This window comes from Magnolia sinica, chromosome 3 (assembly GCF_029962835.1).
Source record: "Magnolia sinica isolate HGM2019 chromosome 3, MsV1, whole genome shotgun sequence".
Taxonomy (NCBI): domain Eukaryota; kingdom Viridiplantae; phylum Streptophyta; class Magnoliopsida; order Magnoliales; family Magnoliaceae; genus Magnolia; species Magnolia sinica.
Window position 1 is genome coordinate 364,726 of NC_080575.1, and position 14,069 is coordinate 378,794.

The 14,069-nt window shown below is 39.3% G+C and overlaps 1 protein-coding gene and 2 pseudogenes across 3 annotated transcripts; all 3 read right to left on the reverse strand.

Annotated features, from left to right (window-relative positions):
- On the reverse strand, positions 1-3,691 carry LOC131239177 (receptor-like protein kinase THESEUS 1; annotated as a pseudogene).
- A 5,164-nt stretch (positions 3,692-8,855) lies between these two features.
- LOC131241377 (UDP-N-acetylglucosamine transporter ROCK1-like) lies at positions 8,856-11,463 on the reverse strand. 3 transcript variants are annotated; one of them, XR_009169000.1, is made up of 3 exons: positions 10,689-11,463; positions 10,463-10,606; positions 8,856-8,917 (listed from the first exon to the last, which is right to left on the reverse strand). XR_009169000.1 is itself a non-coding variant. In XM_058240194.1 (3 exons), exons 1-3 carry the CDS (start codon positions 11,030-11,032, stop codon positions 10,603-10,605), a joined length of 240 nt encoding a protein of 79 aa, XP_058096177.1. In that variant the 5' UTR covers positions 11,033-11,463; the 3' UTR covers positions 10,161-10,602. The 3 variants fall into 3 exon arrangements, 2 of the variants coding, with proteins under 2 accessions (XP_058096177.1, XP_058096176.1); XM_058240194.1 differs by lacking the exon at positions 8,856-8,917 and having other exon boundaries at positions 10,161-10,606; positions 10,689-10,782; positions 10,891-11,463; XM_058240193.1 differs by lacking the exon at positions 8,856-8,917 and having other exon boundaries at positions 10,161-10,606.
- A 129-nt stretch (positions 11,464-11,592) lies between these two features.
- Positions 11,593-13,819, reverse strand: LOC131241378 (PI-PLC X domain-containing protein At5g67130-like; annotated as a pseudogene).
- Between the last annotated feature and the right edge of the window lie 250 nt (positions 13,820-14,069).

The following is a 14,069-nucleotide window of genomic DNA, read 5'->3' on the forward strand; positions in this document are numbered from 1 at the left end:
AGCTCTAGACCATCATGTATTTTATTTTACCAAGAGAAATCCAATACCAGGAAAGCCACCAATGCTCCCTGATTTTGCAAATGATCACCTTTAGCTGCTCCCAGAGCTACTGAAAGCCTATTCTTGAATTCTAGCAGTTCATTGGAGATCTGAGCTGCACCTAGAGAATAAAAAAACCCATAGATCATGTGACCAACTTGCCTGTAAGTTCATATTGGAAGTAACAACACAATTACCATATAAGTGACTGGAAACACTGCCATTAGCTATGTACTCATAAACAAGCATTTGCTGGTTGTTTTCCTGGCAATATCCCACAAGAATCACAATATTTCGATGCCTGATGGATGACAAGTAGTGTACCTAATAGAAAATTAAAACTTCATTATATAACATTTAAACGATAAGAAAAACCAGAAAATGCAGATATTGATGCATATCATTACACGTGCAAATGGTTGTATGCTATCTTGCAAAACAGAGATTTCTATAAAACAGACTGCGTAATCAGTCCAAAATATGTTATGCATAGACTCATATGCTATAACACGGTCTATATTATATGTTTTACTTTGAAATTACAGAACTAGATCTACAATAAGAGCCTGAGCTCCCTGTTCAAAACTTCTCTGTTGTGCATCTAGTTTGTAGATGTGGGGTCCATGTTGGTCGATCCAAGCAATTGATCTGATGGCCCCATATGGATGGACCATTTCCCCTAATATCCCAAATTGGAAGATCCTAGCCATCAAATCTTTGGTCTTTCCTACACTGAATGTGGCTTATTTCTGCATTCCTTTTAACCACATATTTGCATGCCAACAGTGGGAAGGTTAGAGTTGACCAGTTGAGGGGATTTTTCGGGTATGGTCTATCCATGATGGGCCATCAGGTCAGTGGCTTGGATAAACCAACCATGGGCTCCATACGTACAAACTTGTTGCAAATAGGGAATTTCCCTGGTCGAAACAAATAGGGAACTTGGCCTCTTACAATAACTCTTTTAGAAGTATATAAAATTGTTTTATTTTTTGTTATTTTGAGCATTTAAATTTGCTTGTGTTTTATTTCCTTGGTTATACATATTGAAAGCTTTTTTTTTTGGTGGAGGTTATGAGTTCAGCCCTTGATCGGTGTTTTTTATATTAAGAAAACAGTTACGCACCTAGTAGGCTATGTTTCGACTGACCTGGCCCATTTGGGTGGTTGGTTCCAGTCCAAACTGGTCTGATCTGGGTGTTAAAACACAGGCTCTACCAACTCAATTCAGTGCATCCATAACTAAGTAACACGAGCTCTATTTCATAATCTCATGTGGATAAAGATGCGATTACCTCTTCGATAAGTTCCTGATTAGGTGCACCAGGCCGCTTTTTGATGGCCACAATCATCCCATCATTAAGCAAACCCTTGTACACTTCTCTAAATTTTCCTTGCCTGATCAGATTGATATCGCTGAAATTCTTTGTAGCCAGGTTTAACTCGTCCAACATAAAACGCCTTGCCTCTCACGAGTCGGATGGGTGAGGGCCACATCTCAGAAGAGACAATTCAATGGCTTGTCCTGCTGCAAATTATCAAGAAAACCATGTGATTACTTTCTTCAGACTGAAATCCACATGACTCTCACATACTCTTAAGTTGGCATTTGGATACATTAAATAATTGAATTGCAATAATTAGTTCAATCTAGCAGAAATTACCAAATTATAAGTACCTTTGTAGTAATAGTATTCAAATTGCAGAAGTTACTTTCAAGTTGGAATTGGAAGGGATTTAACTGCAAAATGAATACTACGGAAGGTAAATGCAATTTGGCCATTTCCAGTTAATTGAACTGCTATCCCAATCGAATTCAGTAGTGCACCCAAACACATCCCAAAAGTAAGGCTATGTACCTTGAAGAGATGGATCTGAAGAACCTGTCTCAGAAGTTCTTGAAACACTCCTCTTATGTAGTAGGCAGAACCATAGGAATACAAGTAGTGCCACCAATCCAACAGCTCCTGCAGCGCCTCCAAGTATCACTGCAAGAGATGTTGTCATTTGGTACGTGCCACACTTCAATGATGCAGAACAGGAGCCTGGAAATATATATTCGTAAACATCGAAGCTGAAATATAAAGGACATTACTTGATGTCAACAGAATCACCAACTGAAGACCTAAAAAGGAATTATGGCCTGTTTGGCAGACACCTAAAGATTGGTTCATCTCATTTTAGTTAACTGTGATTATGCATTAGGAATCATATTTTTTTTGACAACCAACAATCATGATCTTTAATACATAATTACAGTTATCTAAAATGAGAAAAACTCATTTTTACGTGTCTACCAAACAGGCTCTTAGAAGATGCCAATGATATGTCGTAATTCAAGAAACCAAGATCCATAGAAACATGTTTACAGAATTATCGAACACAGGAATGCTGATTCAAGAAAGCCCATCGTCAAGTGTCAAACTCCTGTGCCAGATGTGCAATCATTGCAGATGCCTGTGGCATCTGAGACTTTCATCACACATGCATGTTGAACATGATTGTTGATGTCATTTTTCTAATAATCTATTTCTTGATACATGTGTCCCACCTGATAAACGGACCAACTGGACTTTTGGGCTAATGAACATTCACCACAGGCACCAACCAACATCCCGGATCCTGCACACAAGCATTTGTGTCGGTTGAAGATGGGGCATCTGGAATTAGCATCCCCTTGTCGAACCTGTTTCAATTACATGATTCCGATTGCATCTCCATATTGATAGAAGAAGGATCGATATAGAGTCAATTTCCGCTCTTTCTTATTGTTATAGAATTTTAAAATATAACATATTGCAACCAATTCCATGTTTCTTACTCCAAATCCAAAATCCTGTTATCCATCGATGATCATACTCTACTATGAATGAGGAAATAAAAGAAAAGAAGAGAAATCTTGAATTATGTCGACATATTTCAATTTCTGGCAAGAGTAGTTCAATACCTGCAACCTTTTCCCACAAAAAGATCGTAGCACAATCTCAACAACGCTTCGCTTCATTCGCCAATCATCGACTGATTCAATCACATTCTCCACACACCCACATTGCCGATACAAAAAATCACCCACGTTCACATCAAGAATCCTCCTTGGCAGATCCTAACAAACTGACAACCAATTGAAAAAAATGAGATACCTAAAGACAGTTCCACCCAATTCCCCTCGAAACCAATCTGGAAAGTTCCTGTAAAGACAGTGAACTGATCCACCAAATGCTTCTTGAGTGTTTGAAGAGCACAGCTTGATTTGAACAAGCTTCACTTCATATCAATTCAATCAAAATTCCCATTCGTGCATGAGTTTTCCTAATCAAAATTCACATGCATTCTTCCTCATTGGACCCCAACAAAACCTCCCACATCAATAGAAAAGAAATCGATGAATACCCAGATGCCACCCCATGGCATCTAGACAACAGTTCCACCAGCTCCTAAACGAATCCGATTCATGATCTCCCAATCGAAAACAATCCCAACTTGCCAGCTTAGATGAGTGGGTTATACCTGAAAATGATAACCAACAAGAAGGTCATTGATGGAAATAAGTTGGACATGACATATACAAATGTCGACGAAGTTTGTTCTAGTCGTCCAGTATAATACAATGTCCTAGCAAGCACAGCCCTGAAACACACCATAACAAAAAATTTAAAAAAACCTTGGAAAATCATCGGTATTAAAGACTGCATTTACTTACAAATTTCAGCTGAGTTGGGAACATCGATTCTGTTTTCCGGTAACTTTTGGGAATGCATGGTCCATTAAGCAAAAGAGCTTGTATAAGAAACTTCAGTGATTTTATTTCCAGATAGCTATCTTGTAACGTCTCAGAAAAATCCGTACAATGACCCGAGTACCACCTCAGGCAGAAATCACTAAGGACCGAATCCTTTAGAAATTAGACGAAAATTAATTAAGTATTAAACTGAAGTGATAAGCATATTAGCTTGAACTGCTTTCTATTCGTACTGCAAGACCCAAAACTAGTAGAGTCGCTAACGCTACATTACCTAGAAACCTAGGATCAATCTGAAAACCCAGTTGCTCTCGGGAGCATCTCGAAACTCCGTATCGGACCTGGACCGCCCGTTGAAAGTCCGATTACCACGAAGCTATACAGTTATGACCGCCTTATTGGGCTTGACAACCATCGCGGGAATCGAGTCCAAATAGTATCCAGAAACGTACAACTTGAGCCCGGAGCAAAGTGTGTGAGAAACGCGAATATCTTTAGAAAATGAACCCAAACTTAAGTGAATTGGGCCGTTCACTTGCAGGCCAAATTTAAGGTTTCAGACCGTCAGATTTTGACCCAACTACATCCTCGGATCAGGGAAATTTCCCAACACAGGTTAGTGTACTTGTGGCCCTGATCGAATGGCGATGATCGTTGAACTGAAACTGGTCCTCCACAGTCGATTTATAAATCCGATCGGACCGAAAACTTAACCTGACGTAAATCCATTATCAGGAAACTTTCACCGGACCATATGCAGGAAATGGACCTCCAGATGAGCTCTGTTGGACCAAAACAGCCACCTTTTGGCTATATCCTAAGTATACCATGGCCCTGGGGCCATTGACATCAGTTCTAGGCCTATATAAGGGCCTTAACCCACCCCTCTCTCATTCCATACGAATTTACAAACCCTAAGAGAGAGAAGAGAGAAAAAGAGAAGGAAAGAGTGAGGAGAAGAGAGAGAGAGTGAGAGACAGTTGCTGGGATTCATTCCCGCCGCTCCACGTGCCAAATCATCCTGCCTGCATCGCTATACCAGCGATTTCGATTCCATTTTTGGGTAAGAAACCCTAACCTTAATCTGTTTTAGGTATCCAAGTAGAAGAATCGACGAAATAGCTAACTTATTTCATGCTATAGGTTGTCGTTGTGCCGTAGACAAAGGTGTAGTATTCGAACTGAGTTTGATACAAGTTTATCGATGGAAGGTGCGGACTATAAACATTTAGGTTATGGTTTTCAAGGCTTTCAATGTCAGTTAATGATTTATGACTGACTTGATTACTATCACATGTGCTTAGATACGATATTTTCCGTATATTACACGTATATGTAAACTATGTTGATTTTAATGCATTCCATGTATTTGTTAAAATGTTTGAATGAATATGGAATTAGGATTTGTGCTTGTCATGATTATCGATTAAGAATATATGATTGTTGTATGTGTGGCAACTCCCTTGTGGAAGGATTTGCTATAATATATGTTTTAACTAATTTATTACATGTATGTGATATGTGTAGCCTAAGTGTTTGATAAAATGCCTGAATGAGGAAATGCTTGTTGAAATATATGTAATTAGGGTGTTGAGATAGGATTCTCAATTCCCTCATCTATGCTTACAATTTCCTTTATATAACTTATCTTACTACTACGTGATTTATGGATGAGATGCCTATATATAATAACATGTGCACTATGTGTTTGTTGAAATGCTCAAATGAGATTTATATTTAGATTGGTTGTCACATGCTGTCTTTGACTATCACATGTGAATGAAATTTTTTTGGAGTGTGATTAGGGCTACGATGTAGTCCAGGCAATCGGTAACGACTTTCGATCGAGTGGCTGAATCAGTTTAGCCACCACGGACACGTTCGATGAATCCGAGTCGTACGGTGATTGTCAACAGTGGTTAGGCCACGCGGAGTGCTTACACACTCCATATCAATTAATTCAACGTGAGCTCGTACTAGTTGAACTTGTCAAGTAACCTGATTGGCCTAATGTATGTTCACCATGTATAGTCGCTACTGCTTGAATCTAAGGTACCAACTTACCAGTGGAAAGCCCGTTTAACCTTGGTACCACGATCTGCTAAAACTCATGAGCCGGGCATGATGGTATGGGACACCGTGGTTGAGCTGTCGGCCTATGTTGGGGTGACGAGCCTCCCCATAGTGTCCAGTGAGCAAACCAAACTCGTGAGCCGAATACGGTGGTATGAGACATTGTATTCGAGTTGTTGGCCTACGATCAGGTGACGAGCCTCTTGTAGTGATCTCGAGTATACAGTAGGACTACGCTAAGGTGACGAGCCTTCCCGCAGTGACTTCGAGTATAAATTAGGCCTGCGCTGAGGTGACGAGCCTCTCCGTAGCGACCTGGAACTGCCATCGTATGTGACTAATTAAGATTGACGACCCTAGATGGATCATTGTTTGGGTCAATGATATAAAGGGAGGTACCTTAGCTTCCCAAACCTACTGTATGAATAAATCTAATCAAGAACTTGGCTAATCACGCACATGCACCGCATTGCATGTGCCTTTGGCATTGGAGTTGAGCACAACGAGAGTGTTGCATGCCGCGATCGTGAGATGATGTCGCAGAGGGAGTGCAGGCGAGGGCATGCATCATTACAGCATATCATTCCTGCATTAACAAGAGTATTTAGGACATGATTGTTGTACTGCTTTATCATTACTGCTTGATTGAATTGATAACATGTTAACCTTTGCCTTATAGCTCCACTGAGTTGATCACTCACTCCCACTCTGGGACGGTGTTTTAAAACACCAACCAGACTTTGTTGTAGTTGCAGATGACGGCAAGGCTTACGAGACGGAGTCTGCCTTCTATGACGACGAAGAGGAGTTCTCCTATCTGCAACTCTCTGGCGGGTCTATATAGATCTGGAGTTGCATCACCGGGGCTACAGGGATATGGATTAGATGACATTACACTTTATCATTTTTGTATATTTTGGAACTATTCATGTAATTATTTAACTAGGCAATATGTTGATACTCTGGGGACTTACCACTTTTATGCTTTATATATCTATCACAGTCTTCCGCTTGTGTAATCTAATTGTCTCTGGAGTATGATATGCTGATTTAGTATAATCTCATTCATGTTTAATGTGCTAATATAGACAACATTTAATCATCATTATCTATGTTACATAAGTGATGCGTTGGAACTCGGGAGCTGGGCTTCTGCTCGACCCCCGATTTTCTGGACGTTACATATCTATAGCACCTGTCGTGTGCAATGGGTACAAACCAGCCTATCATGTTGTGAGTGACATCTACTCGGTCTGCATCTCATGTGAATGGATGGTCCTAATCATAGGTGAAGATGCATTCATCATGAGGCCAGTGTGACAAAGGGCTTAGACCACCAGCATGTGTTTCAACTTTCTGTTAGACACCTATGTTGCATACATGACCTCATAATTAACCTGAGTAGATAATCACAGCCATCTGATTAAGAGCCTTTCAAATGGACGATAAGACCATTTTGCACTACCGTCCCTTTTGCTACAAATGAATGGTCATGGAGTGTCATACCACATCCAAACGGAGAGTTGGATCTACTTCATTTTTGGGATCATGCACTAAAATGATCTAGAAAAATGGATGGACAGAGTGAATAAAACTCTTACACAATAGTGTATAGTGTGTTCCGCAAAGCTTTTCCAGCACCACCAAATAACTATGTTGGTGTGTGCTACAATAGCCAACCATGTGTATGTGAAATCCTATTCTATCAGTAGATGTGCCTAGAATTGAATATTTTAACGGTTATAGCTATATTGTCGAGTGCACAAGATACTGTTATAGTCCATCATATCTATTATCTTGCTTCACCATGGAATGCCACATGATGATTTTATTGTAGGACATTTTCTGTAAGTGCCGGCTCTTCATTTTTTCCCCCATTTTCAAAATGGTTCCTACCTTTATCTTTAGAAAAAAGCAAAGCTAAAAGAAAAAGAAAAGAAAAAAAGAAAAAAGAAAAAACGAGGGGCTTCTTTATCTGTTCATGACCCCACGTTTTTAGACCTTGTTTTCAGTTCAAGCAAAAGATTTTTCTGAAAAAAAAAGAGAGAGAAAAGAATCATCCCAAAAGCAGAAAGAACTGCATCATCATAATCGTAAAGATACAACTATCTGCATAATATGATCAAAATATACTTCATGTTAGACCTTGGGAAGGTTCCAACAGTGGGCAAACTGTCCCTCTCATGGGACAAAATGGCAACTGATGGTTGAAAAAAATCAAACTGATAGGACAATCCTAGCTGCCTAACATTTTCCCACTGAATGTGATCCAATGCCATTTTATTTAACTGCCCGTTTTAAGGCCATTAATCTGACGAATAGGAATAACCAACCTGTATTTATACAACTGCCCACTGCATGCAACTAGAACCCACATATACAAATCACTTCTGTATTTTGTATCTCATGTAAACGTTTTGAAATGAACAGACCGATACCTTTCTTAAGCATTGAATGTGGGGTCCATCTATCTCAGACAAAGTATCGAGATCTGAGCATTCCACTTTCTTTCTTCTTCTTTTTTTTTTTTTTTGGAAAAAAGGGCTTTCCCCTGTATCTTTGTTAATTAGCAAAAAGAGATATACAAAGACTGGACATTCAGGAGGGTTCCACAATTACATCGGGCCTCATCTATCGTATAGCCAAGATGGGCAGCAGGAAAAGGAAGAAAGGAAAAAAAAGAAAAAAGAAAAAAAGAGAAAATTGGATAGACAAAATGGGCACTTCTCGAGGATGAGAAGAGGGAGACAGGGAATCATGTACGATGAGAGGTTGAACCTAGCTGTGAAGCACTCCAAGCTCCCAACCCACTCCCTGAGATCGAATCTCTCAACCCACTCCCTGCCTTGCGCTGGAGCTCCTGATAAAGCCCATACCGGCGCAATCTAGCACAAGGGAGCCTCTAATGTGTCTCGGGAGATCGGCTCTAGAGCGATAAAGGTAGTCAACCTGTTTATCACTACCTAACTTTGCTAGAGCATCCGCAACAGAGTTTACCTTCACGGAGGGTGTGGGAAAAAAGCAGGTTAAGCGGCCGAATCATGCATCTGAGCATTCCACTTGAATCTGTATGCAACATGAAAATTAAAGCATTTGAGCTAGTATTCAAAAAAAGCTAAGGTAAGCTAACAACATTTGAGCAATGCAAAGAAATCCAGCTGCAGCACCATTCCACATCTAAAATCCTTTAAAATCCATGTATAAGAAAATTGATTTCTTCTCGTATAAGTGAAGATCTGATGTAGTGAGAAAAATTGAAAAATCATATAGTAGACTAAGGAAATAAAATTTCAAACAAAATTCACAATGAATCATTAAATACAAAGAAGCAGAAAATTCAGAATTTCAATCAAACTAGCAGGTCAGGACAGATGCAACCTATTACTATGAAATCTAAAATTTTTGGGTAAGAAATGATAACAGAACAGAACCTTTCTCTAAATCTTCACAATGAGCATATGTTTTTATAATTTTTAGTTGGAACTTGGAATTATAATCTAATGGTACATATCATGTGCCATGTACTCATGTTGCATTGTGCACACTCTTTGTCTATTTTCAAGCAACCGCTAATTTTCTTCTTGAAAGTGCTTTAAATTTGTCTGAATTGGAAATCTTTCCATCTCTTCTGTTCTGTTTGTTTTATTCTCTTAGCTTCCATTTCTAATGAGTTTTCTCACTGCCTTTACTGAAAGATATGATTGTGGGACGATTCTCATATATTATATGATTATTTTTATTTTTATTTTCTGTGCTCTTGACTCTCTTCTCAATAACTTCCAAAGAATCTTATTATTATTCAGTAAAATCCAGAAAATCTGGCTGTAATGCTGTGTGCATTATAATGACTGACTTTTTTTAATCAGCCAAATTCTAGTGATGTGAAGGAATTCAGAATGAAGCTTGAGGAGCGGAGACACATGTTCAAGCAAGACAATGTAAGAGCACATGATGAAAACATAGCCCACGTACAGCTAAAAGTAACTGGGTGATTGGAGTGACAGATAGATTGATTTTAAAATTTTAAATTAACCTATGAGAGGCAAGCATAATCTATCATGCGGCTGAAAATGAAGAGAACGCAGATCAGAAAGACATTATGCTTGAGAGTGAGTTTCAGGTGTAAGTTGCATACAAGTGAAATCACTTCTTTTGCTCAGAATTTCAAATGCACTAAAAAAGTTGTGTGAGTTACAGCCTGTAACTCGCTTACAGGTGAAATTTTCTGTCCAAACACCACCTTTAAGTGGGGTTGCCTGTAAACCCTTGACAACTAATAAAACTTCCAGGCATCCAAATGACCCCTAAATGCATCGGAATATTGAGAAATCATATGATCATTGGTCTAAGCATGTAGTGTCCTCAGATAGATGGCTAAGAAAGAACTAGAGTGGCAATCTAAATTCAACAGAAAATGCCAAATTTGGGTTGGTGGGTCTTCCCAATCTTGCTATATTTGGGGCATGGTCCATCCACTGTGCGTCCCATCATAGCAATGGTCTCAAAGACTGAACCACAGGCCCCACTTGTACAAATTCAAGGCTTATACAGTAAATATCCCTGGCGCAAGGATCAAATTCAAGGAGAAAATCAGATAGAGGAGATAATTACCACAGTCAATGCGGTCCAACCATGAAAAAACCCATGCTGTCTGATGGCTTCTCCATCTGGAGACTTAGACATACTTGCCAATAAGCACAGGCTTCCAACTATAGACATTTCCACATTTATGAAGCATGAGCTGTGTTTCTTCACCTGCACCAAAAGGAAACAATATAGAAAGGATAGAAGAAAATGGAGAAAATGGAGAAAATGGAGGAATGTAGAGGAGTCTAACTTGAGAAGCCCACTGACAGAGAGAAGAAGCCCACTGACAGGCTTCCAACTATAGACATTTCCACAGTCATTAAGCATGAGCTGTGTTTCTTTACCTGCACCAAAACGAAACAATATAGAAAGGATAGAAGAAAATGGAGAAAATGGAGGAATGTGAAGGAGTCTAACATGAGAAGCCCACTGACAGAGAGAAGAAGCCAGACCAGAGAGCACAGAAGCAACTAAAACAGGAATGATTCCATGAAAGAGAACTTGATCTAGGTTAGTGCCACCAGAATCCCTGCCAGAACCTTCTCCAAAGCTTAGAAGTATGGCAGCAATTATTAGTAAGAATAGGGCCCCCATTTGTTTAACTGATTGCTTCTGCCTATAGATTGCACCCAGAAAAAATATAGTAAAGTGACTGTCAGAGAACCTGGTAATTCCCTGAAATTACCTGCAAGCGCATAGCCATTAAAATGGCCTAGCATCAGCCTAGCTAGCAGAAATGCTCAACTCAGAAAATATAAGAAAAGCTTTCTCCTGCCATTGGAACCAATAGGAAATGATTGAAAAGTTAGACATAAGACAGTGATTTACTATCTGGAATAGGCCTAGGAAAATAACCAGTGATTAATAACCACTGCATTCAAAGAGTAAGTGGAGAGAAAAAAACAATCTACAATACATCTGGTAGTACAAACTATAAAGTGAGTCAGAAGTCAACAAAAAACATTGAAACTTCTAAAATACTCTTACATGTATCAAGACCAACGGACCAAGTCTATGGTTCTTATACTGTTTCCCCTCAGATAGAAGCAAGGTTCTCAAAACTTGGTTTTAGTGTGCAATTCAACAAGGAATTAAACCAACTAGGCAAACAGTGACTCATCAAAGCAAGGTTCTGAAAACTCAATTTCAGTGTGCAATTCAACAACAAATTAAACCAACCGGGCAGACAGTGACTCATCAAAGCATACATGTTTATGGTCAAAAGTCCAAAAAGAAAGAAAGAAAGAAAGAAAAAACTGATGGCTAGGATTATCTGGTGGGGCTTGTGGGACTCCCCCTCTATCGCTTCTCTGCAACACAAGATCCACATACAAATAGGCACATGTACTAAAGAATTAAAGAAAAAAATAAATAAATCCTTGGACAAAGACCCAAATGCATAAAAAAGAAACACAATTCTTTATCATGTTTCCATTTCCATCTTTAATGAAAGTGAGATCTCATGCATTACCTTGTAGAAATCAACAGCAATGAAGTTGGGCCATCATTTTCCTGCTGTTTCATGACATGTACCAGTCATGCTAGTAAGTGGAGCTAAGTTGTCCTTACAAGCTGTTGCTAAATTAGGATTGTCAGAGAAATAGTTCTCTAAAACAAGGGATCTTGTTGTTGTGTTCATGGGAGATGATTCTGCACGATTAGGATAAGAACTCACCTTCATCCCACTGTCACCATCTGCAGTTTCAGCCCAATCACCAAAACCAATAAAAAGAGAATCAACGATAGCTTCACATGTTTATACTCCTATGCATCAAAAATTCAAATTGGACAATGCTTCCTATTTTGATGTATTTTATATCAATTTCATTTTATCTCCAAAAGCAAATTGATTCAAGGAGAAAACACAGAAATTTTATATTTTTACTGAATTTCATTAACAGTGCAGACCTACTCATGAGGCCACATTCGCCAACCTGCGGAAAGCATTAGAGCATGCATCAAGCTGTCCACACTAATAAATAGCCAGGCCCAAAAATCACGCCAGTTCACTCATCAGGTGGAACACACATTTAAAAAAGAACAATGTGTTGTGCAGCACGCCAACAACACAGTGAACCAAGATCCAATCTCAGGTCTCACCCACAAACGATAAACAAGAAGAAATATAAACTAGAAGAAGAATCAAAGCATTCCAAACAAACCACAAGACAAGATATACATGGAAAAACCCTAACAAGGGTAAAAAAACCACAGATGCAAACTTCCACTATGAAGAAAACAAAGATTACAAGGCAATAAACTAACCTCTTCCCTTGGAAGTACAGAGAAAACCCTTTGCCCATACCTTGGAATAACTCTCATCATACCTAGAAAAGCCCTAGGGACCCCTATTTATAGTTTAGGCAACTTCCCTTTCGCACGTCTGCGAAAACTGACTCAAAAATCCGCAGTCCGCATCAAATCCGAAAACGAATCTGCGTAACCTCGACTGGTCGAGCAGGCTGCTCGACCGGTGGAGCGGACCCTCGACTGGTCAAGCATGGGCCTCGACCAGTCGAGTACCACAGAACCAAAAAACCAATGCTCACTGGACTTTGAGTCAAGCCAGTCCACGACTAGTCGAATGGGCCACTCGACCGATCGAGTGACCGTCCAGATGTGGCTCTACATCTCAACACAATGAACATTTTAAAAGAATTACCAGGAATCCTCATTCAACTAAAGCACGTGGCCTGCCCAATGAATGTACAACAAGCCTGATTCTCATGTCACATCATCTACTCGGCAGGGCCCATGTTATGCACGGCTTTAACATCAGGGATGTATGCATGTGGGCTTAGCAAAGCATGTACTAAATTTCTACATAAAAAAAAATCATCCGTCTATCTATAATAGTTCCACTGCAAGATCTGCATGGGATATACATTTATGAAAGGAGAGAAAATAGGGCTTACATTGGTTTTCCATAACATATCTCCACTCATGGGCAATGCCTTCAGAAGCCTCCTTGGCTGATTTTGAGGTGAATACCAATAAACGCTGGTTCTTACTAATCATATCATAGATGATGGGCCAATCCTGCCCATTTTTAGGCATCCCTAATACCAGAAACCAAAATTTCCTAAGGCCGGTGGCATTGAATACCTTAGTTAGGCCTTGAGGTGACGTGACATAATCTTCTATGAAGATTGTAATGATCTCCAAAGGGTTGGCATCAAGGAACACTTGAATTTCTTTCAGCACATTAATAGCAGGTTGTTGTTAATTAGATAGGTCCATCAGAATTCAATCATTTCATTAGATTTATATAAGAAGGAATCAACCGCGACTTACGAATGCTATCAAATTGTAGCATTGGCCTCCAAAGGAGTGGCACAACCAAATGTCATTGTTGAAGTCGTACATGTTAGGCATCACCCCTCTAACATCCTTCTGCAATGATTCAGAGTATAAATAGTAGCAATAAAAAAAATAACCATATCTTTTTTTCATTCACTTTTTTCTTTTTGCAAAAATAATTATATATTTGTTAAGAAGGACATCTTGTTCATGAACATTATACAGTAGCAAGCATGTAAATCATATCTTCTATCTAAGAACACCCACCTACACATACATACAGATCCCATCTTCAAGATACAAGTATTTCTATGTTGCGTGTATGTGATTT